The sequence below is a fragment of the Polypterus senegalus genome, chromosome 3 (genome assembly GCF_016835505.1).
Source record: "Polypterus senegalus isolate Bchr_013 chromosome 3, ASM1683550v1, whole genome shotgun sequence".
NCBI lineage: Eukaryota > Metazoa > Chordata > Cladistia > Polypteriformes > Polypteridae > Polypterus > Polypterus senegalus.
In genome coordinates this window covers 24,408,545-24,435,923 of record NC_053156.1, presented here as the reverse complement: position 1 = coordinate 24,435,923, position 27,379 = coordinate 24,408,545, and the positions used below count along the sequence as shown (strand labels likewise).

The following is a 27,379-nucleotide window of genomic DNA, read 5'->3' as shown; positions in this document are numbered from 1 at the left end:
AGAATGGAGCAGTTAGCTATGAGGTTCCTGTGATTTTCTGGATGTAAATTCTGTCAAGTCGAGCCATAGACAGCAGCCCAGCTGAGCTCTTCACCCACGTATTCTGCCGGACCCCCGGATAAAAATCCCTCCAAATATCAAGGAGATTATTATTGGTGACCACAGACCTCAGTGATTGGACGGACCCGGTGCGGTTCTAGCCCATTCCTGTCCAGCTGCGCATTTTCTGTGCAGTTAAAGTCGCCCCCAACAAACACCAGCTCATCATTGTCACATGTCCCCAGGACATCATTTAAAACTGAGAAGCAGTGAGTTCTCTCAATCCCTACATTTGGGGCGTACACGTTAATGAACACCCACTTCTTCTCTCCCAGCTGCGCTTCTACCTTCAGCAGCCTCCCCTGGATTAACTCAGTACAAACAACACTGTCAGGTACAAAACTCTTAGAAAATAAGATCGCGACTCCTGCACTGAGATTTGAGCCATGACTATATGATAGATAGATAGATAGACGCCACCACCTCCTCCTCCTCCCGCCAGCAACCCACAGACACGCCCACGAAAGACCTACGCAATCAAACCACAGACCGACAGCGAAACAGCATAGAGAGAGAGAGATACAGAGATAGATAGATAGATAGATAGATAGATAGATAGATAGATAGATAGATAGATAGATAGATGTGAAAGGCACTATATGATAGATAGATAGATAGATAGATAGATAGATAGATAGATAGATATGAAAGGCACTATATGATAGATAGATAGATAGATAGATAGATAGATAGATAGATAGATAGATAGATAGATAGATAGATAGATAGATGTGAAAGGCACTATATACTAGATAGATAGATAGATAGATAGATAGATACTTTATTAAGTAAGGGGATTCACATACTCCAGCAGCAGCATACTGATTAAGAACAATACTAACTTAAAGAGTGATAACAATGCAGGTATAACAGACAATAACTTTGTATAATGTTAACGTTTACCCCCCCGGGTGCAATTGAAGAGTCACATAGTGTGAGTTCTCCTCAGTCTGTCAGTGGAGCAGGACGGTGACAACAGTCTGTCTCTGAAGCTGCTCCTCTTCTGGAGATGATCCTGTTCAGTGGATGCAGTTGATTCTCCATGACTGACAGGAGTCTGCTCAGCGCCCGTCGCTCTGCCACGGATGTCAAACTGTCCAGCTCTGTGCCTACAATAGAGCCTGCCTTCCTCACCAGTTTGTCCAGGCGTGAGGCGTCCCTCTTCTTTATGCTGCCTCCCAAGCACACCGCTGTGTAGAAGAGAGATTGATATGACATCTCTGTAATAATGATAGAGTTAATTAAAAAATAATGATATAATTAACCAATGAAATGTGAAGTAAAGAAACCCAGAGTCACAGCAGTAACGATCTTGGTTTTATGTGTGAAAATGTCCACGTTGTGTCCAATCATATCATTTACATTACGTCTCATCTAATGATGCTAATTGGTATTCATTTATTATATTCAACTATTATATAAGACTTTTCCAAGAAAACAAGTATATTTTATTTTATTTAAAAAAAATTAAAATATTCTTAATTTATTGTCAATTTTGCTCAGGTTGCCAGGGAGATGTGTGAGTTTATGCTCCTGTGGTCTGATGAAAATGCACTGGAAGGGTACAACGTTTATCTGTTTCATAAGCACACATCTACAGGATATTGTGAAACATTCTAAACTAATTAAAAGATCTTCAATATATCACTTGTACCAAAAATTTCCAAGTGCAGAAATAGGCAACATAAGTTTTATAAATGACTTACAAAAACTAGGATGGTATAAAATGTTCATACAGGTTAATTGATCACTTTTTTATCAGTTCATCGGTTTACTAAACACTGACAACATCAGGAAGAAATTCTAAGCACACACACAGCTACACACTCACGTTCATAAAATCACAAATCCATCAACATCACATGTCTTTAGGATGCAGGAGCAACTTGGAGTATCCAGAGAAAAAAAAACACACAGGTATGTGGAAAATACAAAAATGTCAGACTGACGAGTGACCAGGCAGTGGTGACATTTCCTGCTAACCCACTTTGCCACCCTTTTGTCTTCTACTTTTGTCAAAATAAAAAATGTTCAAATCAGCTTCAAAATAACATGGACATTTTTTAGTAATGATTGTTCTGGTCATTATTGATCATTTGTCATAGCTTCAAAAAATAATTACAGCACATTTTTTTCAGGAATATTGCAGAACTGCTTTTCTATGTGGAAAAGTTGAGAATTGTGGTGCGCAAATTCAAGTCAGTTTTACTTCGCTATCACCTGTTATACCTTGCTCAGTTTGACGCCCTGGCACTCAATGACACCATGCAGGTAAGACAAAGAACATCATTGAGAATAAAATTAGTTCAAAAGTTTTTCAATGTTAAAATAAAAAATAAAAATGTTAGCACAAGCAATATATTTTGCCTCCGTGACCATCTTAAAGGCTCAGTTAATATGCCTGTAAATACATATAAATAAATATGTTTATAAAAATAAATTTTATGTTTATACAAATGATAATATTATTTGTTATGGATATTGAGCAAAGTTTGAAATTATCTGACCAGCAATGTGGGAGATACACATTCAAATACATATACTGGAATTTAGGCTAATTTTCAGCTTTAAATAAAACATATTTCGAGTACCAAATACGAAATATATAGTAGGCCAGGATACCCTGAATTTAACTACTGCATCTTTTACACATCCAGGCTGTCCTTGATATTGCCTGGTTAAACGGAATAAAATTCAAGTTCATATTTCTCTGTGTGGCAATTACTAGTATAATTATAATGGACAAATAAAGTATTATCTATCTATCTATCTATCTATCTATCTATCTATCTATCTATCTATCTATCTATCTATCTATCTATCTATCTATCTATAGTTAGGTCCATAAATATTTGGTTCTGTACATTAATTACCACAATGAATTTTAAATAAAACAACTCAGATGCAGTTGAAGTGCAGACTTTCAGCTTTAATTCAGTGAGTTGAACAAAACGATTGCATAAAAATGTGAGGCAACTAAAGTATTTTTTAACACAATCCCTTCATTTCAGGGGCTCAAAAGTAATTGGACAAATTAAATAACTGGGATTAAAATGTTCATTTCTAATACTTGGTTGAAAACCCTTTGTTGGCAATGCCAGCCTGAAGTCTTGAACTCCTGGACATCACCAGATGCTGGGTTTCCTCCTTTTTAATGCTCTGCCAGGCCTTTACTGCAGCGGCTCTCAGTTGCTGTTTGTTTGTGGGCCTTTCTGTCTGAAGTTCAGTCTTCAACAAGTGAAATGCCTGCTCAGTTGAGTTAAGATCAGGTGACTGACTTGGCCATTCAAGAATTTTCCACTTCTTTGCTTTAATAAACTCCTGGGTTGCTTTGGCTGTATGTTTTGGGTCATTGTCCATCTGTATCATGAAATGCCCGCCGCCCAATCAATTTGACGTCATTTAGCTGGATTTGAGCAGACAGTCTGTCTCTGAACACCTCAGAATTCATTCGGCTGCTTCTGTCCTGTGTCACCTCATCAATAAACACGAGTGTCCCAGTGCCACTGGCAGCCATCACACTGCCTGACTCCACTGTGTTTTACAGAAGATGTGGTGTGCTTTGGATAATGAGCTGTTCCACGCCTTCTCCATACTTTTTTCTTGTCATCATTCTGGTAGAGGTTGATCTTGGTCTCATCTGTCCAAAGAATGTTTTTCCAGAACTGTGCTGGCTTTTTAGATGTTCTTTAGCAAAGTCCAATCTAGCCTTTCTATTCTTGAGGCTTATGAGTGGCTTGTACCTTGCAATGCACCCTCTGTATTTACTTTCATGGAGTCTTCTCTTGATGGTAGACTTGGATATCGATACGCCGACCCCCTGGAGAGTGTTGTTCACTTGGTTGGCTGTTGTAAGGGGTTTCTCTTCACCATGGAAATGATTCTGCGATCATCCACCACTGTTGTCTTCCGTGGATGTCCAGGTCGTTTTGCGTTGCTGAGTTCACCAGTGCTTGCTTTCCTTCTCAGGATGTACCAAACTGTAGATTTTGCCACTCATAATATTGTATCAACTTCTCGGATGATGGCTGCTTTCACCTGCATGGAGAGCTCCTTTGACCGCATGTTGTCTTTTCACAGCAAAATCTTCCACATGCAAACACCTCACCTCAAATCAACTCCAGGCCTTTTACAGTGCATCCGGAAAGTATTAACTTCATTTTTTTCCTCAGAATTCTACACACAACACCCCATAATGACAACGTGAAAAAAGTTTACTTGAGGTTTTTGCAAATTTACTAAAAATAAAAAAACTGAGAAAGCACATGTACATAAGTATTCACAGCCTTTGCCATGAAGCTCCAAATTGAGCTCAGGTGCATCCTCTTTCCCCTGATCATCCTTGAGATGTTTCTGCAGCTTCATTGGAGTCCAGCTGTGGTAAATACAGTTGACTGGACATGATTTGGAAAGGCACACACCTGTCTATAGAAGGTCCCACAGTTGACAGTTCATGTCAGAGCACAAACCAATCATGAAGTCAAAGGAATTGTCTGTAGACCTCTGAGACAGGATTGTCTCGAGGCACAAATCTGGGGAAGGTTACAGAAAAATGTCTGCTGCTTTGAAGGTCCCAATGAGCACAGTGGCCTCCATCATCCGTAAGTGGAAGAAGTTCAAAACCGCCAGGACTCTTCCTAGAGCTGGCCTTCCATCTAAACTGAGCGATCAGGGGAGAAGGGCCTTAGTCAGTGAGGTGACCAAGAACCAGATGGTCACTCTGTCAGAGCTCCAGAGGTCCTCTGTGGAGAGAGGAGAACCTTCCAGAAGGACAACCATCTCTGCAGCAATCCACCAATCAGGCCTGTATGGTAGAGTGGCCAGACGGAAGCCACTCCTTAGTAAAAGGAACATGGCAGCCTGCCTGGAGTTTGCCAAAAGGCACCTGAAGGACTCTCAGACCATGAGAAACAAAATTCTCTGGTCTGATGAGACAAAGATTGAACTCTTTGGTGTGAATGCCAGGCGTCACATTTGCAGGAAACCAGGCACCGCAAATCACAAGGCCAATACCATCCCTACAGTGAAGCATGGTGGTGGCAGCATCATGCTGTGGGGATGTTTTTCAGGAGCAGGAACTGGGAGACTAGTCAGGATAAAGGGAAAGATGACTGCAGCATTGTACAGAGACATCCTGGATGAAAACCTGCTCCAGAGCGCTCTTGACCTCAGACTGGGGCGACGGTTCATCTTTCAGCAGGACAACGACCCTAAGCACACAGCCAAGATATCAAAGGAGTGGCTTAGGGACAATTCTGTGAATGTCTTTGAGTGGCCCAGCCAGAGCCCAGACTTGAATCCGATTGAACATCTCTGGAGAGATCTTAAAATGGCTGTGCCCTGACGCTTCTCATCCAACCTGATGGAGCTTGAGAGGTGCTGCAAAGAGGAATGGGTGAAACTGGCCAAGGATAGGTGTGCCAAGCTTGAGGCATCATATTCAAAAAGACTTGAGGCTGTAATTGCTGCCAAAGGTGCATCGACAAAGTATTGAGCAAAGGCTGTGAATACTTATGTACATGTGATTTTTCAGTTTTTTTATTTTCAATAAATTTCAAGTAAACTTTTTCACGTTGTCATTATGGGGTGTTGTGTGTAGAATTCTGAAGAAAAAATGAATTTAATCAGTTTTGAAATAAGACTGTAACATAACAAAATGTGGAAAAAGTGATGTGCTGTGAATACTTTCCGGATGCACTGTGTCTGCCTAACTGATAAGACATAACGACGGACTTGAACACACCTGCCCATGAAATAGCCTTTGAGTCAATTGTCCAATTACTTGTGAGCCCCTGAAATGAAGGGATTGTGTTCAAAAAATACTTTAGTTGCCACACATTTTTATGCAATCATTTTGTTCACCCACTGAATTAAAGCTGAAAGTCTGCACTTCAACTGCATCTGAGTTGTTTCATTTAAAATTAGAAAAAAGTTGTCTCTGTCCAAATATTTATGGACCTAGCTGTATGTCAATGATGTATTATTGATGATGAAGTATTGATAAAGTATTATTGCATTACATTCCTGTGTCAACTCTTTAAAAATATCATTTTGTGGGTGTAAAAACTGTATTTGGAAACTTTGCTGACACATGGGTGTAGTACTAGGTTGTTGTACCATGTTGGCCATTATGGATGTATTGAGAAGTTAAACAAAATGACATCTTTCATTGGCTAACTAGAAATGTTACAATAATGTTACAATATGCAAGCTTCCCTTATCAAGCGGGGTCATTATTGCTAAATCGCTTGTAATTCGACCTCTCCAAATTAGAATCATTGCTGTTATTGAACTATCTGGAGTATAAACACATGTTTGGTCTCTTTGTAAAGGTAACATTCTCTAGTTTCACCCTTAGTAGTCAGAATCACTGTAGGTGTGACTGATCAAAAGTTATGCACATTAGAACTCACAAAAAAAATGAATTTTTTTGTTCTCGCCTAAGTTTTTTTATGAAAATAAAGGAAATTAAAGCTGCAGTAGGTAGGTGAGGACAGAAACACACTATGTACCAACAGAATAACTTGTTGACTACTCACATTTCAAATTTGAAAAGAATACCTGTAAAAATGACATTTTTTACACCAGTTTTTATGTGGGCATGCCCAGGGCTTTTAGAGGGACCATTATCCACATTTTGGAACGTATGGAAAAGTGTAATAACTTTTGAATGCTTCAACCCACAGATATCAATGAGGGCTCAACTGAAAGCTTACACCTAAAGGAATCTATATCTACACACAGTGTCACTCTATTAGTTATAAAAATAATAAAAACAATAAAAAATACACATGTCTATGTAAAAATAGTCAATACAAGTCTTATGGGCCAAAAATATATTTATATTTTTATTTTTATTTTTTTTTATAAAATGCACACAAACTATATACATTTCTTTTACAAACTGTTACAACACAGCTCAGCGTTTTTCCATGTGCCACCTGATGGCAGCAATCACTAGCAAGCAGAAAGCACAAGGGCGTGGCACATGTCGCTTTCTGCCATTAGACGTCTCCTGGGCCGATTGAATACTTTCGCAACGCGTACATGCATCTATTATTTAATCGAGCGTTTATTTACGTTTAAACTTCTACTTTTATTCATATTTAAAATGCGAAAAAACTTGGCGAAATCACAATAAACAACCACGCAGCAACTCTGCAGACTGGCACAAATGCCACCTTCGCGCAGCTCAGATCGTTTTGTTTACAAGTTAGTATTGCAAGTTACATACCAAAATGCTCGGCTGCTCATTGGCTGTAAGTTTTGAGTGTCAGTCACAGTGTCCAATCAAACTGGTAGATTCTACCAGGGTTTTGAGTTGTACGTCATCCTTCAAGCTGTCTGTGACACTCGTTGGCTATACGAGGTGCCAGTCAACCCCAGACCCATCGTAATTGGCCAACTTAGGTGTCGATCAGAAGCTAACACTTCCGTGTTTCATGCGGTAGCATGGTTATCGCCGACAGAAACAAATTACATCTGATATGAGCAATATAAGTGAAAAAAAATTACTTAGGTGGTCTCAAGTTATGAAACGTTTTCTGGAGTTTTTGTCCCTTTGAGGATATATCGTGTGTTTTGGACCTAATCGTTTTACTGGATTATATTCGCTGGAGCCTTACGGACACAATGGGATCAATACTGCTCGGAAATATTGATGTTTGACTTGCAGGGGGTCTTCAAAGGTAGGGAAAGTCAACTCTTAAAAGTATGTACTTCTCTGTAAAAAAGGCTTTAGTGTCAGTGCTATGGTTGTTGTGTGTCAAAATGGTTTATATCTTCGGAAAGACGAGACTTTGAAGTTTCATTTGATGGGGAGGGTGTCGAGATGCATGGCAGATGGGCATGCACACATTACTGTAACGTTTTTAAAACGCTGTTATGTCCCGGGACCGGTACGTGTGCGCGTTAAGAGGTTTAAGGTAACTCAGGTCCCTGTAATCAACCTCATCTTTCTAGTCAGCCAATAAAAGGTGTCATTTCACTGACCAATGTGTAAAATGTATCCATATTTTTAAACTGGAGATAAATAACTGGAAAGTAGTGTTGAAAAGCTGTTCGATGGTACACTCCAATGCAAATGGTAGAATTACGCTGGAATTATACCTTCTGCTATAAAAGAGAGGCGTGAGGTGTGGTGAATAGAAGACGTGCAATGATGAGACGACACACAGTGGAGATGGAGTATTTGTTTACTGCCTGTTATAACATAACAGAACATTCTCCAGTCTTTATCTACCCAATTTAGGACTGAGAGGGGCTGAAACGTATCCCAGCAGCATCAAGCACAAGACAGGGTGTCAGTCCATACAGTTGTATATTATTAGCATTAAATATTTGGTATACATTCCCTTTGCAGAATCTCCCTGTTTGTCCAGAGGAGGAGTCCATACTGATGTCATATTTTGTGTCATCTTTGTCCTCATTGTCTGTAAAACAAGGTAAAGTTTGCAGTTACTGACTTATAACTTACCTCTCATTTATAAATATTCTGCTTATTTTTTAGAATAACTTTTAATACAAAAAATCTTACCTATGCTGCAGCTTTATTTCTATTTTTATAGTTTTGATTATTGGGGATTAAACAATTGTCTTCATCCTACTGTGTCTAACGTGTAGTACTATACTGTGCTTGCAGCCAACAAAATTACAATTTTTCTAATCTAACTTGTTTTTATTTCAGTGGAGAGCGGAGAACAGTTTGATTTGCAGGGAATGAGACTGGACTGGTTCAGGCTACAGGTTAGGCCCCACTGATTCATTTAATTCTGCCTTTTGTCACAGAGAGGATGTGCAGCATTGTTCGTAATGTCCTTAGCTATGACCTCCAGGGGGTCCAGAGTGAGGCACATAACTACGCCTGCCCTTTTAATTGGCTTGTTGATCTGGTGGTCCTCTCTTGAAGTGATGTGACCAGCCCAGCACACCACACTGACCATCACAGAGTTGTAGAAGTTGTGAAGGATGTCACTTTCCACATTAAAAGAATGCCGTCTCCTAAGGAAGAAGTGTCTGCCCTGCCCTTCTATAGTTCCTCTTTGTTTGGAGATCAGTCCAACCTGTCATTGATGTGGACCCCCAAAGTACTTGTAGAAATAGACCACCTCTACATCCACTCCCTGAATAGTGATTGGACTGTTCGGTGCAGTGCAAGTGAATAACCTGTTTTATAAAAAAAATAAAAATAACACAACCAGTGTTGCCAGGTCAGTGGTTTTCCTTACCAATTGGGTCATTTTTGATTGGCATCTTCAGATAAAAAAAGGGCTTTTGCATTTCTTTGGGCTATAAAAAAAGCAATATTTTGGGCTATTTGTCAACTCCTCCCAACCACAGCATTTTTACTGTGTTTCTCATACATCTGGCACCCCTTCCCCAGCTAGTCGCACTTGTAAGACCGTTGTGTGATGGCACATACCCATTCTGTTGATGTGAATTATCCCTGGCGTTCACCTAACCCTTTTCCTCCTGACACTGCCCACTCATCTCCTGCTGTCTCATTTTGTCTACCTCAGGTATTGGGCTATTTTTTTAGGGGACAGATTTAATATTTTTAAGCTGTCCTTGGGCTATAGATTTCTTAAGGACCTGGCAACCCTGAATATAGCATCTTATTTTTAAGTAGGATTTATTAAATTTATTTAGGCGGAAAAACTTGACTTTAATTATTTAAAACCAAAGATTGATTTAGTTGATGAGTCTATTATTTATGTGTCCTGTATATTATTGGTATCAATGATATATCAATTATGTAATAAAACCTGCCGCCAGGTATGTTAATGCTTTTATTAATCACACCACTCCTCCCGAGTGGAGTAAATGCTAACATTAATTTTATTTTAATTTTTTTCATTTTTATTACTATTTAATTTAATATTGTTTCTTTGTATCAGTATACTGCTGCTGAATTATGTGAATTTCCCCTTGGGATTAATAAAGTATCTATCTATCTATCTATCTATCTATCTATCTATCTATCTATCTATCTATCTATCTATCTATCTATCTATCTATCTATTTCTTAATTAATGTTTGTTTGTTTTTCCCAGGCATACACCAGCGTGGCTAAGGCTCCTCTGAGTCTCCGAGACTATCCCGCCCTGGGTCGTCTGATGAACATGATTGCCTTCCACACTATGATGATAGATAATGTTGAAGGTCTTCTTGAGGAAACCTCTGATCTATCAATCTTCTGGTTTGTTATAATTCATAACAAATTCAATTTTCTTTCTCTGTAGAAAAAGTAAACCAAAAGATTAGTTACACCCTTTTTTTTTCAAAATGTGTATAGTGATAAAATGGCAAACCAACGTGTAATGATACTCAGACCATTGACAAATTCTCTACTTTTATTGAATCGTACATTTTACGCTGCAGTTCTGAGTAATGTGATACCTTTTTTTTCCAAAGCAATGAAGCTCTCAATTAGTTTTTTTTTTTAATGTAATATTGTTTAAACTAAGAGGAAAAATAGGAACTATGCTATTTACAAATGTTGAGAAAGAAATGGCCTAATAAGGACACACTTGTCTCTCACGTGGCCTCCACTAGTGAATCATTATAATGCCAGACACATTTTATGGATATAAAAACCAACAGCTTCAGTGGTTCAGATCCTACCTCTCAGGCCGCACTCAGTTTATTCAGCTGAAAACTTTCACATCCAACCCACCGCTGTTACTTCAGGTGGGCTCTGTCCTTGGGTCCCACCTTTTCATTATTTACCTCCTTCCCCTTGGTAATATCTTTTGTAAATATAACATTAGCTTCCACTGTCATGCTGACGACACCCAGCTCTATCTCGCTAGCAAACCTACTGCTTCCTTTGCACCCTCCTCACTTACTGATTCCATAGCAGAAATCAAATCCTGGTTTTCTTCACACTTTCTTAAATAAAATAGTGAAAAAAGTGAGGTTCTCCTCATTGGTACAAAATCAACATGATCCAAAACTGATCACTTTTCATTTGTTATTGATAATTCCTCTCTATTTCCTCTTCCCCACAGGTTAAGAGTCTGGTGTCATCCTTGACAGTTCTTTATCTTTTCAGTCCCACATCAGTAACATCTCCCGGTCTCCATATTTCCACCTGCGTTACTTTAATCGTATTCGCCCCTCCATCACTCCCCACACCACTGCTATCCTTGTTCGTAGCCTGGTCACTTCTCATCTGGATTATTGCAATTCCCTTTTCTTTGGTCTTTCTCACAAATCTCTTTATAAGCTTCAACTGGTCCAGAATTGAGCTGCCCGCATCATTACTAGAACCCGCTCTATTCATCATATCACTCCCATCTTGCAACAGCTTCATTGGCTTCTGGTTAAGTTCCGCATTGACTTGTTAACATTTAAGGCTCTCCACAACCTCGCCCCTCCATACCTGTCCGACCTCCTCCATGTTGCCATTCTATCCCGTACCCTAAGATCCTCTTCCTCCATTCACTTGACTGTCCCCTTTGTCCGTTTTACCACTGCCAGAACCTGAATGCTCTGCTCCCCAGCTCTGCAACTCATTACCATCCGAGCTTAGATATATTGAATCATTTTCACTTTTCAAATCTAAACATAAAACTCATTTGTTTAAGACTGCTTTTTCTCTTTGATTACAATTGCTCTGTCTGATTTTAACTTTTGTATTTTTTTAGTTTTGTTTATAATGTGTGTTTTATCTATTACTCGGTGTTCTTGAGTTTTTAGTAAAGCGCCCACAAATAAATAAAATGTATTATTTAACAGATTAACGTTATGTCATAGACGACTTTGCCAGTCATTTTCAGCCTAGTGAGGTTGTGGCTGTTGGTGCTGTGCTCCATTGCAGGTCAGTCATGTAGTCCAACACACCAGGCGTTTACTATGGAGTAGTTGAAAATTGGTTTGATTTTGACTTTAGCTGTAGAGCTGGGCTATGTGTGCATGAAGGCTGACAAGCAATGAATGCTCCTCTGGATGTACAAGACATATAATGCAGTGTCAAAGAATACGTAACATGGCTGTCATTGGACTTCATAAGCAGAAAAGAAGCTCGTCTGTCTTACAGTTGTGCTTGAAAGTTTGTGAACCCTTTAGAATTTTCTATATTTCTGCATAAATATGACCTAAAACACCATCAGATTTTCACTCAAGTCCTAAAAGTAGATAAAGAGAAACCAGTTAAACAAATGAGACAAAAATATTATACTTGGTCATTTATTTATTAAGGAAAATGATCGAATATTACATATTTGTGAGTGGCAAAAGTATGTGAACCTTTGCTTTCAGTATCTGCTGTGACCCTCTTTTGCAGCAATAACTGCAACTAAACGTTTCCGGTAATTTCTGATCATTCCTGCACACCGGCTTGGAGGAATTTGAGCCCATTTCTCCGTCCAGAACAGCTTCAACTCTGGGATGTTGGTGGGTTTCCTCACATGAACTGCTCGCTTCAGGTCCTTCCACAACATTTCGATTGGATTAAGGTCAGGACTTTGACTTGGCCATTCCAAAACATTCACTTTATTCTTCTTTAACCATTCTTTGGTAGAACGACTTGTGTGCTTAGGGTTGTTGTCTTGCTGCATGACCCACCTTCTCTTGAGATTCAGTTCATGGACAGATGTCCTGACATTTTCCTTTAGAATTCTCTGATATAATTCAGAATTCATTGTTCCATCAATGAAGGCAAGCTGTCCTGGCCCAGATGCAGCAACACAGGCCCAAACCATGATACTACCACCACCATGTTTCACAGATGGGATAAGGTTCTTATGCTGGAATGCAGTGTTTTCCTTTCTCCAAACATAACGCTTTTCATTTAAACCAAAAAGTTCTATTTTGGTCTCATCCGTTCATAAAACATTCTTCCAATAGCCTTCTGGTTTGTCCACATGATCTTTAGCAAACTGCAGATGAGCAGTGTTTTTTTTTTTGAGGAGTGGCTTTCTCTTTGCAACACTGCCATGCACACCATTGTTGTTCAGTGTTCTCCTGATGGTGGACTCATGAACATGAACATTAGCCAATGTGAGAGAGGCCTTCAGTTGCTTAGAAGTTACCCTGGGGTCCTTTGTGACCTCACCGACTATTACACGCCTTGCTCTTGGAGTGATCTTTGTTGGTCGACCACTCCTGGGGAGGGTAACAATGGTCTTGAATTTCCTCCATTTGTACACAATCTGTCTGACTGTGGATTGGTGGAGTCCAAACTCTTTAGAGATGGTTTTGTAACCTTTCCAGCCTGATCAGCAACTCTTTTTGTGAGGTCCTCAGAAATCTCCTTTGTTCGTGCCATGATACACTTCCACAAACATGTGTTGTGAAGAGCAGACTTTGATAGATCCTGTTCTTTAAATCACACAGGGTGCCCACTCACACCTGATTGTCACTCCATTGATTGAAAACACCTGACTCGAATTTCACCTTCAAACTAACTGATCATCCTAGAGGTTCACATACTTTTGCCACTCACAAATATGTAATATTCGATCATTTTCCTTAATAAATAAATGACCAAGTATAATATTTTTGTCTCATTTGTTTAACTGGTTTCTCTTTATCTACTTTTAGGACTTGAGTGAAAATCTGATGATGTTTTAGGTCATATTTATGCAGAAATATAGAAAATTCTAAAGGGTTCACAAACTTTCAAGCACAACTGTATGTCTCATGTTTTGCATACCACTACAGAATGGAACAAAAATGGAGACTATGGCTGAACTCACCATACCTGTTACCCTTTGGTACAGCACCGACTCCATCAGACAGCACATTATTGGTTATCACAAAGATGGACGAGCATGACTGTGCTGGAAGGTCAGCTTGCAGTCAATAAATTCGGCATGACCAGGAATTTTCAATCGTGTAAACTGGCATTGTCCAGTGACAAGAACAGCAGATGCAATCAGCAAGTCTGACATATCTAACAACTCGAAGTTGCATAATGTGGAATTGGCTTAAGGGATCATTAATCAGGTTGTGAATCTGAAGAGCTGTGAAAATGAAAAACTATATAGCACTCCAAAGTTGCTATAGTTAAAATAAGAAAAATGCATCAGTTAGGAAAAGTATACAATTTCAAAGGCTTTGGATGTTCCAGTGGGTGCTGTGAAAATGGTAGTCCATCTAAATTTGTGAGAGTTTTGTAGGAGTTCCAAGGTTCAGTAGCTGAAACTGGAATGAAGGTGCACCAGTCCACCCATTCAAAAACTCTGAACAATGCAGGCCTGTATGGGAGGGTGACACAAGAGAAGAGGAGGTCGCACCCACCATATGACAAACCGCATAGACTGGGAACCGAGTGCAACAGGTAACACCTCACCACCACACTGGAGTGAAGTTTAATTACAGTGCCTGGAGGGCCAATCCTGCTACAAAGCCCCAAGTTTTCCCTGTAAGTTGGAGGAGCTGCTAGAAGGGCTGGATGCAGGTTAACATCATAATGAGGATTACCTATTGTCACAAGAACAACAAAGAGTCATTGGAAAGGTTTAGGGCAGCCACCCATATAATATTTCCCGGCTACAAAATCGATTAAAAAGAACAGACATGTTCCCACGACTAAGTCCAAAACAGAGCTGACTTCTGCCTTAAAATGGTGGCCTTTAAATGCAAGTAGAGGTAGTGATCTCATCAGGGTCAACAAGCAGTGACAGCGTCGGCAGCAACGGAACCGGAAGTGGTGTCATTGGTTGCCCCAGAACCGGACTTCCCAAGAATGGTCTGCAAGTAATTGAGAGAGAGAATCAGCGCACTTCGCTGCCCCCCCTCAGAACTACATTTATTCAAGCCCTTTTGCTGTCCCCTAATCACGCGTGTGTGACACTATAAATTTACTATGTCCATGCTGGGTTTCTTCCTCCTGACAAAATGTTTCAAGATTAGCTCCAATTCTCCACAAACGCTCCCATGAAGCCAATCCACCAAACCTTTCACAAACTTGTTGAATCCGTTCAGGGTCATGGCTGGCGGAAGAGACAGCAGGACCAGGAAGGCAGGAAACAGCAGTGGGCAAAGCTCCAGTGGATTGCAGGCTACACTCACACACGAGCGTAAGCTGTATGTACTTAGTGTTGTGAGTAGACCACCGACACAGATGTGGGTAGAAGTTGCAGACTCCACATGTATCACCAGGTGCAGCATCTGAACTCCTGAAGTAGCTGCACTAACCACTACTCTACTATGCCACCCTAAACATATTAATAGTCACCAATTAACTTAAGACGCGTTTTTTTGCATTTTGAAGAAAACCAAAGTACTCTGAAAGACGCCCACCCTGGTGTAATTTCTACACTTCTTGAAAATAAAATGAAAACCCTTTAAATAATACTTTCCTTACTTTTTGTTATTTTCTTTGCTTTAAATTACCAAACCTTTCAACACATAGTTCTCTGATGAATTTTATTCTTACTCAGGGACTAAGGAGAGAGAATATCTTTTGTCCTTTTTCTTGCCACTGTCATTGTCAGCATTAAACTATTCTATTTCAGAACAAGTGGGCGGCACGGTGGCGCAGTGGTAGCGCTGCTGCCTCGCAGTTAGGAGATCCGGGTTTGCTTCCCGGGTCCTCCCTGCGTGGAGTTTGCATGTTCTCCCTGTGTCTGCGTGGGTTTCCTCCGGCTCCGGTTTCCTCCCACAATCCAAAGACATGCAGGTTAGGTGGATTGGCGATTCTAAATTGGCACTAGTGTGTGCTTGGTGTGTGTGTGTGTGTCCTGTGGTGGGTTGGCACCCTGCCCAGGATTGGTTCCTGCCTTGTGCCCTGTGTTGACTGGGATTGGCTCCAGCAGACCCCTGTGACCCTGTGTTCGGATTCAGCGGGTTAGAAAATGGATGGATGGATGGATTTCAGAACAAAAACTGTAATACAGAAAAGTTTGCATTTTGATGATTTATTAAATGTGTATAAGAGAGATGCAGAAAATTATAACTCGTGTAAAATATTCGTGCATATAGGCACAAGAATATTATTATTTCAGAACCTTACAAAAAGCCAAGATAAAGAGAGCAACTGAGGCTGTTGTATTGTGGAAGGGTGACACTGTTCTCACTTTCATTCTCTTTTTTACATTGACCTGATCAGAGTACCTCAGATCCTTACAAAAGCCCTCATATTTAAACTTAACATCCTATTAAAAACCAAAACAGGCTGCGGAAAAGGTTTACAATTTTATTCCTACATTATAAGTGAACATTATCTAACGTAAGGTCCCTACATTAATGGATCAAAGGCCAGAAGTCCACATGACTGTCATCATCAAGTTCTTCCATGAGAACCCTGAATACCATGAGGACTGATTGAGGTCATTTACGTTAGGTAGAATGCCTAGACGGGGCTGGGTGGTCTCTTGGCCTCGGGACCCCTGCAGATTTTATTTTTTTTTTCTGTTCTCCCTGGCCATCGGACCTTACTTTTATTCTGTGTTAATTAGTGTTCCCTTATTTTTTATTTTCTTATTTATTTTGTCTTTTCTTCTCTTTCTTCATCTTGTAAAGCACTTTGAGCTCCATCATTTGTATGAAAACGTGCTCTAGAAATAAATGTTTTTGTTGTTGTAAATGTGCCCAAAACAGTGGAAAAGTGACAAATATGACCAAATTAAACCTGGTCAGATAACGGCTCCTGTTCTAGGAATTTAGACATCCAATATTCCCAGATAACCAGGTGGCTCTTCATCTTAGTAAGCCGATTGATCTCTGACTCGGTATAGTCTCTAATGCAGCGGTTCTCAGACGTTAAGAATTTGCCAACCGAGTTTTTATAACAGTTTTAATCGTGTCCCCCCTAACATTTTTTGACAGGATCCCACTAATACCAATTTGTTCGTTTTTAATTAATGATATATCAAAGATGCATATTTTATTATACACTGTAAAAAATACTGCGTTAAAATTACAAGCAATATTTTTGAGTAGATTTAATATACTGCACTATTGAGTAAACTTAATTTAATAATTAACTCAAATTTACCTAAAATAAATCAGTTTGATTAAATATAAGTAGTGGCAAAAATGGTTTCATTTTACTCTGATTTTCATTTGAATTAAAGTACTCAAAAAAAGTGAGTATGCAACGCTGGACAGTAATGACTTAAAAAATACATGCTAAAAATCCATATATCTGTATTTATTTGAATATACAGAGAGTCACAACAACGGAGTTATATTTTCAAAGGAAAATTAAATCAAATGTAAATGTATTATCGTGGTATTTCCCTCCACTTGCCCTTTTACCTGTTTCCTCAAGGGTAAGGGTTCTCGTCAAGTTCGTTATCGGGTTGGTCTACTGTTGCACTTTAAGATGAACACACACACACACACATAGATAAACACACACACAGACCCTAACCACAACAGTGCCCCATGAATGACACACACACGCTGATTAACCCTTAACACTTTAAACCACACAAGTGCTATAGGAATAACAGCCTGTCATTCAGCACTTCAAGAGACTTACTTATTTTCGGCACGAACAACAATACGATGTTTTAGTGATATCTCAGACCTAAATATTACTTTTGGTCTACAAGAATATACATTTAAACATACAAAGACTCAGCACTCTTGACTATAGGCCATTCATGAGCCAAGAATACCTTCTTTATCGTATCTGTCCCTTCTGTTGAGTATAGCGTTCTTCACTCTCAGCCATATAAACCTCGCAGCACAGAAATAATGGCAAAAATCCGGCTGTCACCAGGTGCTCAAAGAAATCTAACTTATTACTCCAATCACTCTTGACATTAAGACAAAGCATTGAAAGTTAAAAGCAGCAGGGTATTTATTACAAGAATAATAATAATACCACAAGAACAAAGAATACTAGAAAATAGGTAGTGATAGGAAAGTCTGAATATATATAGTCTTTAGAAAAAGCTTACGAAAAAGTTACAGATGACAAGGATGAATGTCCCAGGGAGGCGTTTGATTTAGCAGTCGGTGTTCATGATGCCTTTCTGACGACCAGGGCCGTCTTCGTCCGTTCCTCTTCTTCTTTCTTCTTCTCCCTTTGCTTCTCTTTCTTCTCCCTTTGCTTCTCTCTCTTCTTTCCAAACCAAGGCATATTTATTATGAAATGTCAAGCCTTGGTTTCACAACACATGCACCTGATTGGCTGGCTGTCCAAATGATTGATGAATTAATTCACTGTCTGTTTTCCCACACAACAAAACCTTTGATGTACTCGGAGAAATACTAGTTCTTCCTGTCCTAAGCCATAAAGCAAATTGTTGTTCCAGATGTCCATCCATCAATAGCCTAAGGTATCAACTCAGCATCCTTTCCCAGGCTATAAAACCAAATTAGCATGAAGCTATGAACAAGTGTTATAAAAGTAAGGTGTAAGGGAAGAAAACCTGCTTTAATTTGTTAATTTCATCTGTTGTCTTGTCTTGAACAAAATATAATGGAAACCAAAATGTACAGATTTTATACACCATAACACTGAGGATAATTTTTACTGAATTACTAACATTCAAATGTCAATGAAAATTGTCTTTTCTTTTTTTAAACTTTCTTCAAAAAGTATATCTCAATCAAATAATGTCCCAGGAATGAGTGGTAAACAGGAAGGAAACAGAGAGTGAAAGCGTGAAATCCTGCAGCAGGCACCGCTCTTCAAACACTTCCTGCATTTACGCCAACATGTCCTCTTAAATGAATGGCCGCCTTTTCACTACTTTTCAGTATGCGATAGCGAGAATCCTGAAATAAAATAGGAAATAGGAAATCAAACATCACTAAATAAATCAGTGTTAAAAATTAACCAGAAAATACATGGCCTCTGTAGAACACTAATTAAATAAGAGGTCAAATAATACCGTGACGGTTAGGCCAACGTCTTTACATGTTGTTTACAGGTCGTAGTTTAGGACAAACGCCATATCGTTCTCAAACTTATCTCAAATTGTCATTTTCTTTTTCTGTGTAAAATAAAAGTTTTAAACGATAAAAAAAACCATATGAACATACGTAACTATCCGAGAAATGTGCTTGCTTTTTAAAGCAAACCAACGAGGTAAGTTGTTAGAAAGACGCTACCTTGCCCGCCATGTTTCCGACATGAAGGGAAAGTTTTCGTGAGAACAACAAATGCTTACATCTGTAACTATATGAGATGAAATACTAGTTATTCATTACGGAATTAATATGCTTTATACTTACACATTCGTAGTAAAATATCTCTTATGGATAAGCGTTACAGCTGAATGCGTTGTTGTAAAGACCAAGAAATCAATGTAATGACACGGCACTTCCTCTTACATTTCGATGTGAGAGGAAGTGCCCTGTCATTAAATTTAACTTAACTTTAATGTGTTTAATTCACAGTTTATTTTTTTTTACATAGAATAAGTTATAAAAATGTTTACATTTTAAGAAAAATAATAAGTTAACATTATTCTTAATTTTTTTATTGAATTAGAATTAAAATAATCAAGAAAAGGGTAAAACCCATTTTATTAATTAAGGTAATGATTATTTTGCGTTATAGTTAGCTATTTTTTATTATTATTTTTCACACATGCAAGATTTATTTTTTACAGTGTACCTACTTAACTTTTATCGACATTTATCTAACTCTATATTTATTTTTCTAGCATTAGAATGTAGTTTAAGTTAATTTGTTTTGGTTTCAATAGATGTATTTTTATATATTTTCGATTCTTGTTTTCTATTTTTCACATCTTCGTGCCCCCCCTAGGGGCCCACCCCACAGTTTGAGAGCCACTGGTATAGTCTATAATGGATTGAATGACAGAGGCTCTGAGTTTCTCTATTAGCCTAAATGTAAGCCTGTCTTGCACTTCCTTGATGTACCTCTTGAACATGAGAATATTAGAACCATGAGACATAGAGTCATACTAGACGATTTTTCATCTGAATCAGTCCCGCTCCCATGTGGGGTCCCATTTTAAGGGCCACTACTTTTTTCAATCTACATCCTGCCTTTAGGTGCAATTTTTTAGAAAACATGCAATTTCATATCACCTATATGCTGACGACTGCCAAATTTATTTCTCCCTCAAGCCAACTGACTCCACCAAACCTCTTCTCGACTGCCTATCTGACATTAAGGACTCCTCGGCTGTAAACTTTCTTCACCTGAACGATTCAAAAACCGAGGTCATTGTTTTTAGCCCCGACTGCAAACGGACCCCACCCCTTGGCCTCGACTCTCTTCCCATTCAAGTAACTTCGTCTGTCTCCAATCTTGGCATCAAAATGGATACGGTCCTGAAAATGGATGCTCAAGTCAACAGCACAGTAAAATCCTACATTTTCCATCTCAGGCGAATCGCCAAACTCAAGCCTATTCTGTCTAACCACCTCCTGGAATCAGTAATCCATGCATTCATTCGTCCCGGCTCGACTACTCAAATTCCTGCCTTTATGGTATCAGTAAAGCCACGCTTTCTAGACTCCAACTGGCTCAGAATGCGGCTGCAAGTCTTCTAACTGGAAGTAGCAGAAGCCAACACATTACACCAATTTTAAAAACCCTACACTGGCTGCCGGTTCGATTCAGAATCGATTTTAAGATACTCCTCTTAACCTATAAGGCACTAAACGGTCTAGCCCCCGACTATTTGAGTGTCTTGCTCCATTGTCACAATCCTCTTTGTGTTCTTAGATCCGCAGATCAGCTGCTCCTAACCGTTCCCAAGGCACGTTTTAAAGCTCGTGGTGAAAGGGCTTTCTCCGTCTGTGCACCCAGGCTCTGGAACTCCCTGCCCTTAGTGGTTAGGCAAGCCGCCTCAGTCGCCACATTCAAATCTCGCCTAAAAACGCACTTCTTCACATTGGCTTTTAATTCTTAACCTGTCTCATTTCCACTTGCTTCTTCCTATTTCTCAATTTCATTGGGTCCTCTGACCTGTTTTTAGTATCTCTGTTTTAATTCTCTCTTAATGTTTGTTTTTAGTCCTGCTTCTTTTTTAACTGTACAGCGCTTCGGTCAGTTATAATGCTGTGCTGTTAAGCGCTCAGCAAATAAAATGGTATGGTATGGTATGGTAGAACAATCAGGACAAGAACAGGCTGTTCAGACCAACAAAGCTCGCCAGTCCTATTCACTTAATTCTTCTAAAATAACATCAAGTTGAGTTTTGAAAGTCTCTAAAGTCTTACTGTCTGCCACACTACCTGGTCACTTATCCCAAGTGTCTGTGGTTCTTTGTGTAAAGAAAAACTTCCTAATGTTTGTGCGAAATTTCCCCTTCACAAGTTTCCAGCTGTGTCCCCATATTCTTGAAGAACTCCTTTTAAAGTCACCGTCTCGATCCACTGAACTAATTCTCTTCATAATTTTAAACACTTCTATCATGTCATCTCTTAATCTTCTTTTTCTTAAACTGTAAAGGCTCAGCTCTTTTAATCTTTCCTCATAACCCATGCCCTGTAACCCTGAATCAGCCTAGTCGCTCTTCTCTGGCCTTTTCCCAGCGCTGCTATGTCCAATGAACATGTTGAACCAATGGGCCACCTCCTCTTATTCAGGCATCATTTCCGTTGACCACTCGTGTCCTTCTACCAGTCCATCTGTCCACTGTAGCTCCTCGGCTAGGTCAAACATGTTGAGGTCAGTTTAAACAGGTTCTTTTCTGGTAGCCTTTGAGTAGAACAAGCGTCATCTATCGGACCTGGTGTGTGGTGAGTAGAGCAAGTTTCCCGTGTTCTCTTAACTCTTAGGTTGTTCAAATCTAAGATTTTATAAAGATGGTATGCTTACTGTTAGAATGCAGCTTTTAAGCAATCTGTTTAATCTCATCCTTTAAAGGCATTTCTACAGACAATTACCAAATATTGCAGATATTACAAATACACAGCAACAAAGTTAAACAAAAACAAAACAACACTAACAAAGCAGTGCTGCATAAAACAAATACATTTGTTCCGTCCTTAACTCAGTTAATTTCCTTTCATTTCTGACCATATTTTTAATTCCCATTCCAACTGGAATTTACAGCAGCTAATTCCTTAAATGCAAGTACTAGCCAACAGAATTCAGGCATTGGTTTACTAAAGACATTGAGAATGTTTTTTGGATAAGTTATTATTTGAGATGTACTAGTAAAATGACATGCAACGTCTTTCTACAGTTTCTACCCTCGTGTTTTTGAGAAGATGTTCCACCAGTGCAACGATGACATCCAGGAGCAGAAGTACCTCATCTCCTTCCCTCAAGTCTGCTCCCACTTTCACACTTCCACTCACAGCATGTGTCCAGAGGAGGTAAGTCCACACTAAATCACTGCACTGCTTATGATGTCTGCTGCTAAATTTTGGCCAATAGGCTGAAAATGATCAGAAAAGTCAGGAGTGCTCTCCACTAGACTCTCTCATATACTCAGATAGAGAGATGGAATTGATGATATTTATATATATATATATATATATATATATATATATATATATATATATATATATATATATATATATATATATATATATATATATATACTCAAAAAAAAAGCGTCCCTTTTCAGGACTGTGTATTTCAACAATAATGTTTTAAAAATCCAAATAACTTTACAGATCTTCATTGTAAAGGGTTTAAACAATGTTTTCCATGCATGTTCAATTAACCATAATCAATTAATTAACATGCACCTGTAGAATGGTCGTTAAGACCTTAACAGCTTACAGAAAGTAGGCATTTAAGGTCACAGTTCTAAAAACGCAGGACACTAAAGAGACTTGTCTACCTACTGTGAAAGATGCCCAGGGTCCCTGCTCATCTGCGTGAGCGTGCATTAGGCATGCTGCAGGGAGGCATGAGGACTGCAGATGTGGCTACGGCAATAAATTGCCATGTCCGCACTGTGAGACGCCTAAGACAGCGCTACAGGGAGACAGGAAGGACAGCTGATCATCCTCGCAGTGGAAGACCACGTGTAACAACACCTGCACAGGATCGGTACATCCGAATATCACACCTGCGTGACAGGTACAGGATGGCCACAACAACTGCCCGAGTCCCACCAGGAACACACAATCCCTCCATCAGTGCTCAGACTGTCCGCAATAGGCTGAGAGAGGCTGGACTGAGGGCTTGTAGGCCTGTTGTAAGGCAGGTCCTTACCAGACATCACCAGCAACAACGCCGCCTATGGGCACAGACCCACCTTCGCTGGACCAGACAGGAGTGTCAAAAAGTGCTCTTCACTGATGAGTCACGGTTTTGTCTCACCAGGGTGATGGACGGATTCGTGTTTATCGTCGAAGGAATGAGCGTTACACCGAGGCCTGTACCCTGGAGCGGGATCGATTTGGAGGTGGGGGGTCCGTCATGGTCTGGGGCGGTATATCACATCACCATCGGACTGAGCTTGTTGTCATTGCAGGCAATCTCAATGCCTTGCGGTACAGGGAAGACATCCTCCTCCCTCATGTGGTACCCTTTATGCATGCTCATCCGGACATGATCCTCCAGCAGGACAATGCCACCAGCCATACTGCTCGTTCTGTGCGTGAGTTTCTGCATGACAGCAATGTCAGTGTTCTGCCATGGTCAGCGAAGAGCCCGGATCTCAATCCCATTGAGCACGTCTGGGACCTGTTGGATCGCAGGGTGAGGGCTAGGGCCATTCCCCCCAGAAATGTCCAGGAACTTGCAGGTGCCTTGGTGGAAGAGTGGGGTAACATCTCACAGCAAGAACTGAAATCTGGTCCAGTCCATGAGGAGGAGATGCACTGCAGTACTTCAAGCAGCTGGTGGCCACGCCAGATACTGACTGGTACTTTTGATTTTGAGCCTCCCTTCATTCAGGGACACATTGTGAAACATTTTTAGTTTATGTCTTATGGTGTTGACTCTTTTAGTGTTCATACAAATATTTACACATTAAGTTTACTGAAAGTAAAACAGTTGAAAGTCAGAGGACGTTTCTTTTTTTGCTGCGTATATATATATATATATATATATATATATATATATTATGTACATTAAAGAACCATAAACAACAAATCAAATCAAATTAATAATATATTGAACAATTATTATAAAAGTAAAGTTGAATAAATCGGACTTTGCAACTGTTAGCAGAAAGAACCCAAAAGTTAATAGAAGTCTACGTTTCCTATCTAATACTCGTATGTAAAATTTGGTGGATCTAAGTAGAGAAAAGCCAAGCAACATGACACCTTTTATCGGCTAACTAAAAAGATTACAATATGCAACCTTTTGAGGCAACTCAGGCCCCTTCTTCAGGCAACATGTAATCAAGTGAAATCGTATTCAAGTTATCGTGTTTACACACACACACACACAGACAGACATAATTCCAAAAATAGTATTTTCAGACTCAGGGAGGTCTAAAACATTGAGATTCATCAAAATCTTGACTTTGAATTTTTGGATGCTTACAATACTTTCCCTATACTTTGTATATGAGAAAGTAAAAAATAAATATACTGTTTATTCCAAAGCTATCATTTATGCAAATAATATGATAAACCATAGTGTTTCTAGAACTAGTTACAAAGGTAGGTAAAGACTATAAGGTAGAGTAGCTCTTTTTAAACATAACAAAGTGGACATTTCTTGTGCGTTCATCAGTCTGTATCAACAAAAGGCGAGCTGGACTGCTGACCTGCTGCTTCTTAGAGCAATTCTATGAAATGGAAGACATAAAGTCAAAGGACTTTTTAAGGCCTGCACCCTCAGCATATACTAATTTGAGTGCACATAAGCCATTACTCTTCATAATAAAACCTATGTTGTAACTACATATCAAGCTCATATAAAATACATCAAAGTATATTAAAGGCACCACAGTTTATCAAGTGTTTTCCTGGATTAAAAAAAAGTACAATGCTACATAATAGAACATCAAAGTCCTTTTAAATGCTTCTGCTTTTTTTTCTCTTTTTATGAACAGGCCCCAATGCTAGAAAAGAGGAGTCTAACCTACTGTGCCAGTTTTCTGGATGAGATCTCCAAGCAGGCCTGTGATGTTCTTCTGGAGTTATGTGCTGAGCAACGCAACCTAAGTGACCAGGTAAACGTAAAATTTCAGTTTTCATAATGCATCATCTGATAAAAATACAGAACTTATTACTTTGCTTTGCTAATATTAAAAAGATGCCTGAGTTTGTCCTTTTGCCCTAACTAAAATACAGTATGTGTAGCAAAGAGCCGTGCCCTCCACGATTTCCCTAAATAGTTCCAGCAGGCACTGAATGAACTGATTCCAGTGTTCTTTAATGATAGGGTCCTACTCAGCAGTCCAGCTCTGCAAAGACTAAGATGTTAAACACATTACAACAATAACAAAACCCCAAAAAAGAGATGGGAAGAATGAAAAAGGCTTGTGAGTTGCAAATATAAATCCCATTTTTTTATCTAAAGACACACCAAAGGGTGAATATGAACACAGTAAAGACAATGTGGCAGAGTGGTGTGTTGCTTCCACTCGGGTTTTCATACATTTGGAGTGGTGGGCAGTTCAGCCTTCCCATCTGGTCATGGTCGAGTTTCTTCTTCCAAGTTAGAACATTCCACTCTATAAAGGAAACAGATAGACATGTGACACTGCTGGTTTTAGCCAAATCTCATCACCTTAGAATGGCTGAATTCCTGATAATTCTTGTATCTTCCCCTGTAGCTAAAACTGCATAGTTGCATTTGAGAAACCCGGGTTTTGTTTCCTGCCTTGTGCCCTGTGTTGGCTGGGATTGGCTCCAGCAGACCCCCGTGACCCTGTAGTTAGGAGATAGAGGGTTGGATAATGTATGGATGGATGGTTATATATATATATATTGTTGCAGTAGGGGGCAATAGTGCTCCCTTGAACCCTCAGGTACCACGGCAAACACCTGGTAAAAGTGCCACAATTATTCTTTTTATTATAATAATAACGTGCACCAAGCACCCTCCACTCCACACTACTCATAAATTAATCACAATACCACAATAAACACAATCAATAATCCAATCCTCCAGCTCCCAGACGCGTTGCCCTCCTACCACCCAGCTCAGCTCATTGTCTGGGAGTTCCCATGGTCCTTTTATACTCCCTGACCCAGAGGTGTTCCTGCCCAACAGTCAACAAGTCCTTATTCCTTCTGGGTCAGGGTAAATAGTCCTTTTTTTCACCCCAGAAGTACATCATCATTTCCACTCATGTGACTTAGAAGTACTTCCGGGGCATAGGGCAAAAAGAAGTCTTCGGCCCTCCCTGCAGCTCCCTCTTGCGGCCCCTGTGGTATCCCGCAGGGCTGAGGATAAAAACTACAACGTCCATAAGGCCTTGCTGGTCTTCTGGGCACCTCCATACTGCAGGGAGGGCTCCATCTGGCGGCTTGGGGGACATGGCTGGGATAAATTGCCGGGCACTGTCCACAATATATATATATATATATACAGTAATTATATATATATATATATATATATATATACCAGTAATGGTGCAGTGAATACACTTGACTTGACCATTCCTACTTTTCCTCCTCTTTCTCTGTCTCTATTTACCATTCGTTTGCTCAGAGGTTGATGCGCTTGCTGCTTCCTGAGCAGCTCTTTTTTTCTCCACCCTAGCAGATCGCTTCTTCTCTTCTTCCGTCAGCATCTTTTCGCGTTAAAACTGATTAAGTCAGTGTTTGTGTTGCAATTACTTAGTACGCTTTTCTTAATTTTTCACTTAAGCTGACACTTAAGTCTTCAGTGTGCCTCAAGAATAATTTAAGATATGAAGAGGTAGGGGAAATGACGGCGAAGGTGGTAGGGATGAGAACGGTGCCCGTACGCATGAACCACTTGGCCACCCGCTGCCGATAGTTGATTTTACAATAAAGTAAAATAAAAATAAAAAGAGGAAATTATCAGCTCTAAAATTGTCCCCAGACTGAGTATGGGTGTGAGTTAGGGTCTGCCAAGGACTAATGTCCTATCAAGTGCTTGTTCCTGCCTTGCTTTCTTAACTGGTGGGAGAGGCTCAGACTTGAGAAGGTGAGATGGGAACAGAAGGTGAGGTCAATACTTTATGATGTCTGGGAGGTGGAAGAATCAGGCCACTAGGGGACAATAGGAAAGTTTAAACAGGCAGCAGAATTCTTCAGTTTCATTTGGTTCTTTGAGGTCTCCTGGTATTCATGCTTTCATTATCCCTCCTTCCATTTTCTAAGCCGTTTAATCAGATTGACAGGAGTCCAGAACCTTTGAGGGAAATATTGTGAGAAAAGCAGAAAGCCAACCTGAATGGTGTCCTTGTCCATTGTAAGACACACTCCTGCACATGCCCACTGCCAAAACATTTTCAAATAATTTAAACTTATGTTTTTGGAATGTGAAAGTCAAACTGGA

General features: G+C 39.7%; 1 protein-coding gene across 2 annotated transcripts in view; it reads left to right on the top strand.

Annotated features, from left to right (window-relative positions):
* Window positions 1-27,379, top strand: part of nckap1l (NCK associated protein 1 like) — a 135,320-nt gene that overhangs the window by 43,569 nt on the left and 64,372 nt on the right. For both annotated transcript variants that reach the window (XM_039746803.1, XM_039746802.1), the window contains exons 13-18: window positions 2,238-2,370; window positions 8,462-8,543; window positions 8,786-8,844; window positions 10,152-10,297; window positions 22,176-22,308; window positions 24,957-25,076. In XM_039746803.1, coding sequence (XP_039602737.1) covers window positions 2,238-2,370; window positions 8,462-8,543; window positions 8,786-8,844; window positions 10,152-10,297; window positions 22,176-22,308; window positions 24,957-25,076 — 673 coding nt within the window. The remainder of the gene's footprint in view (window positions 1-2,237; window positions 2,371-8,461; window positions 8,544-8,785; window positions 8,845-10,151; window positions 10,298-22,175; window positions 22,309-24,956; window positions 25,077-27,379) is intronic.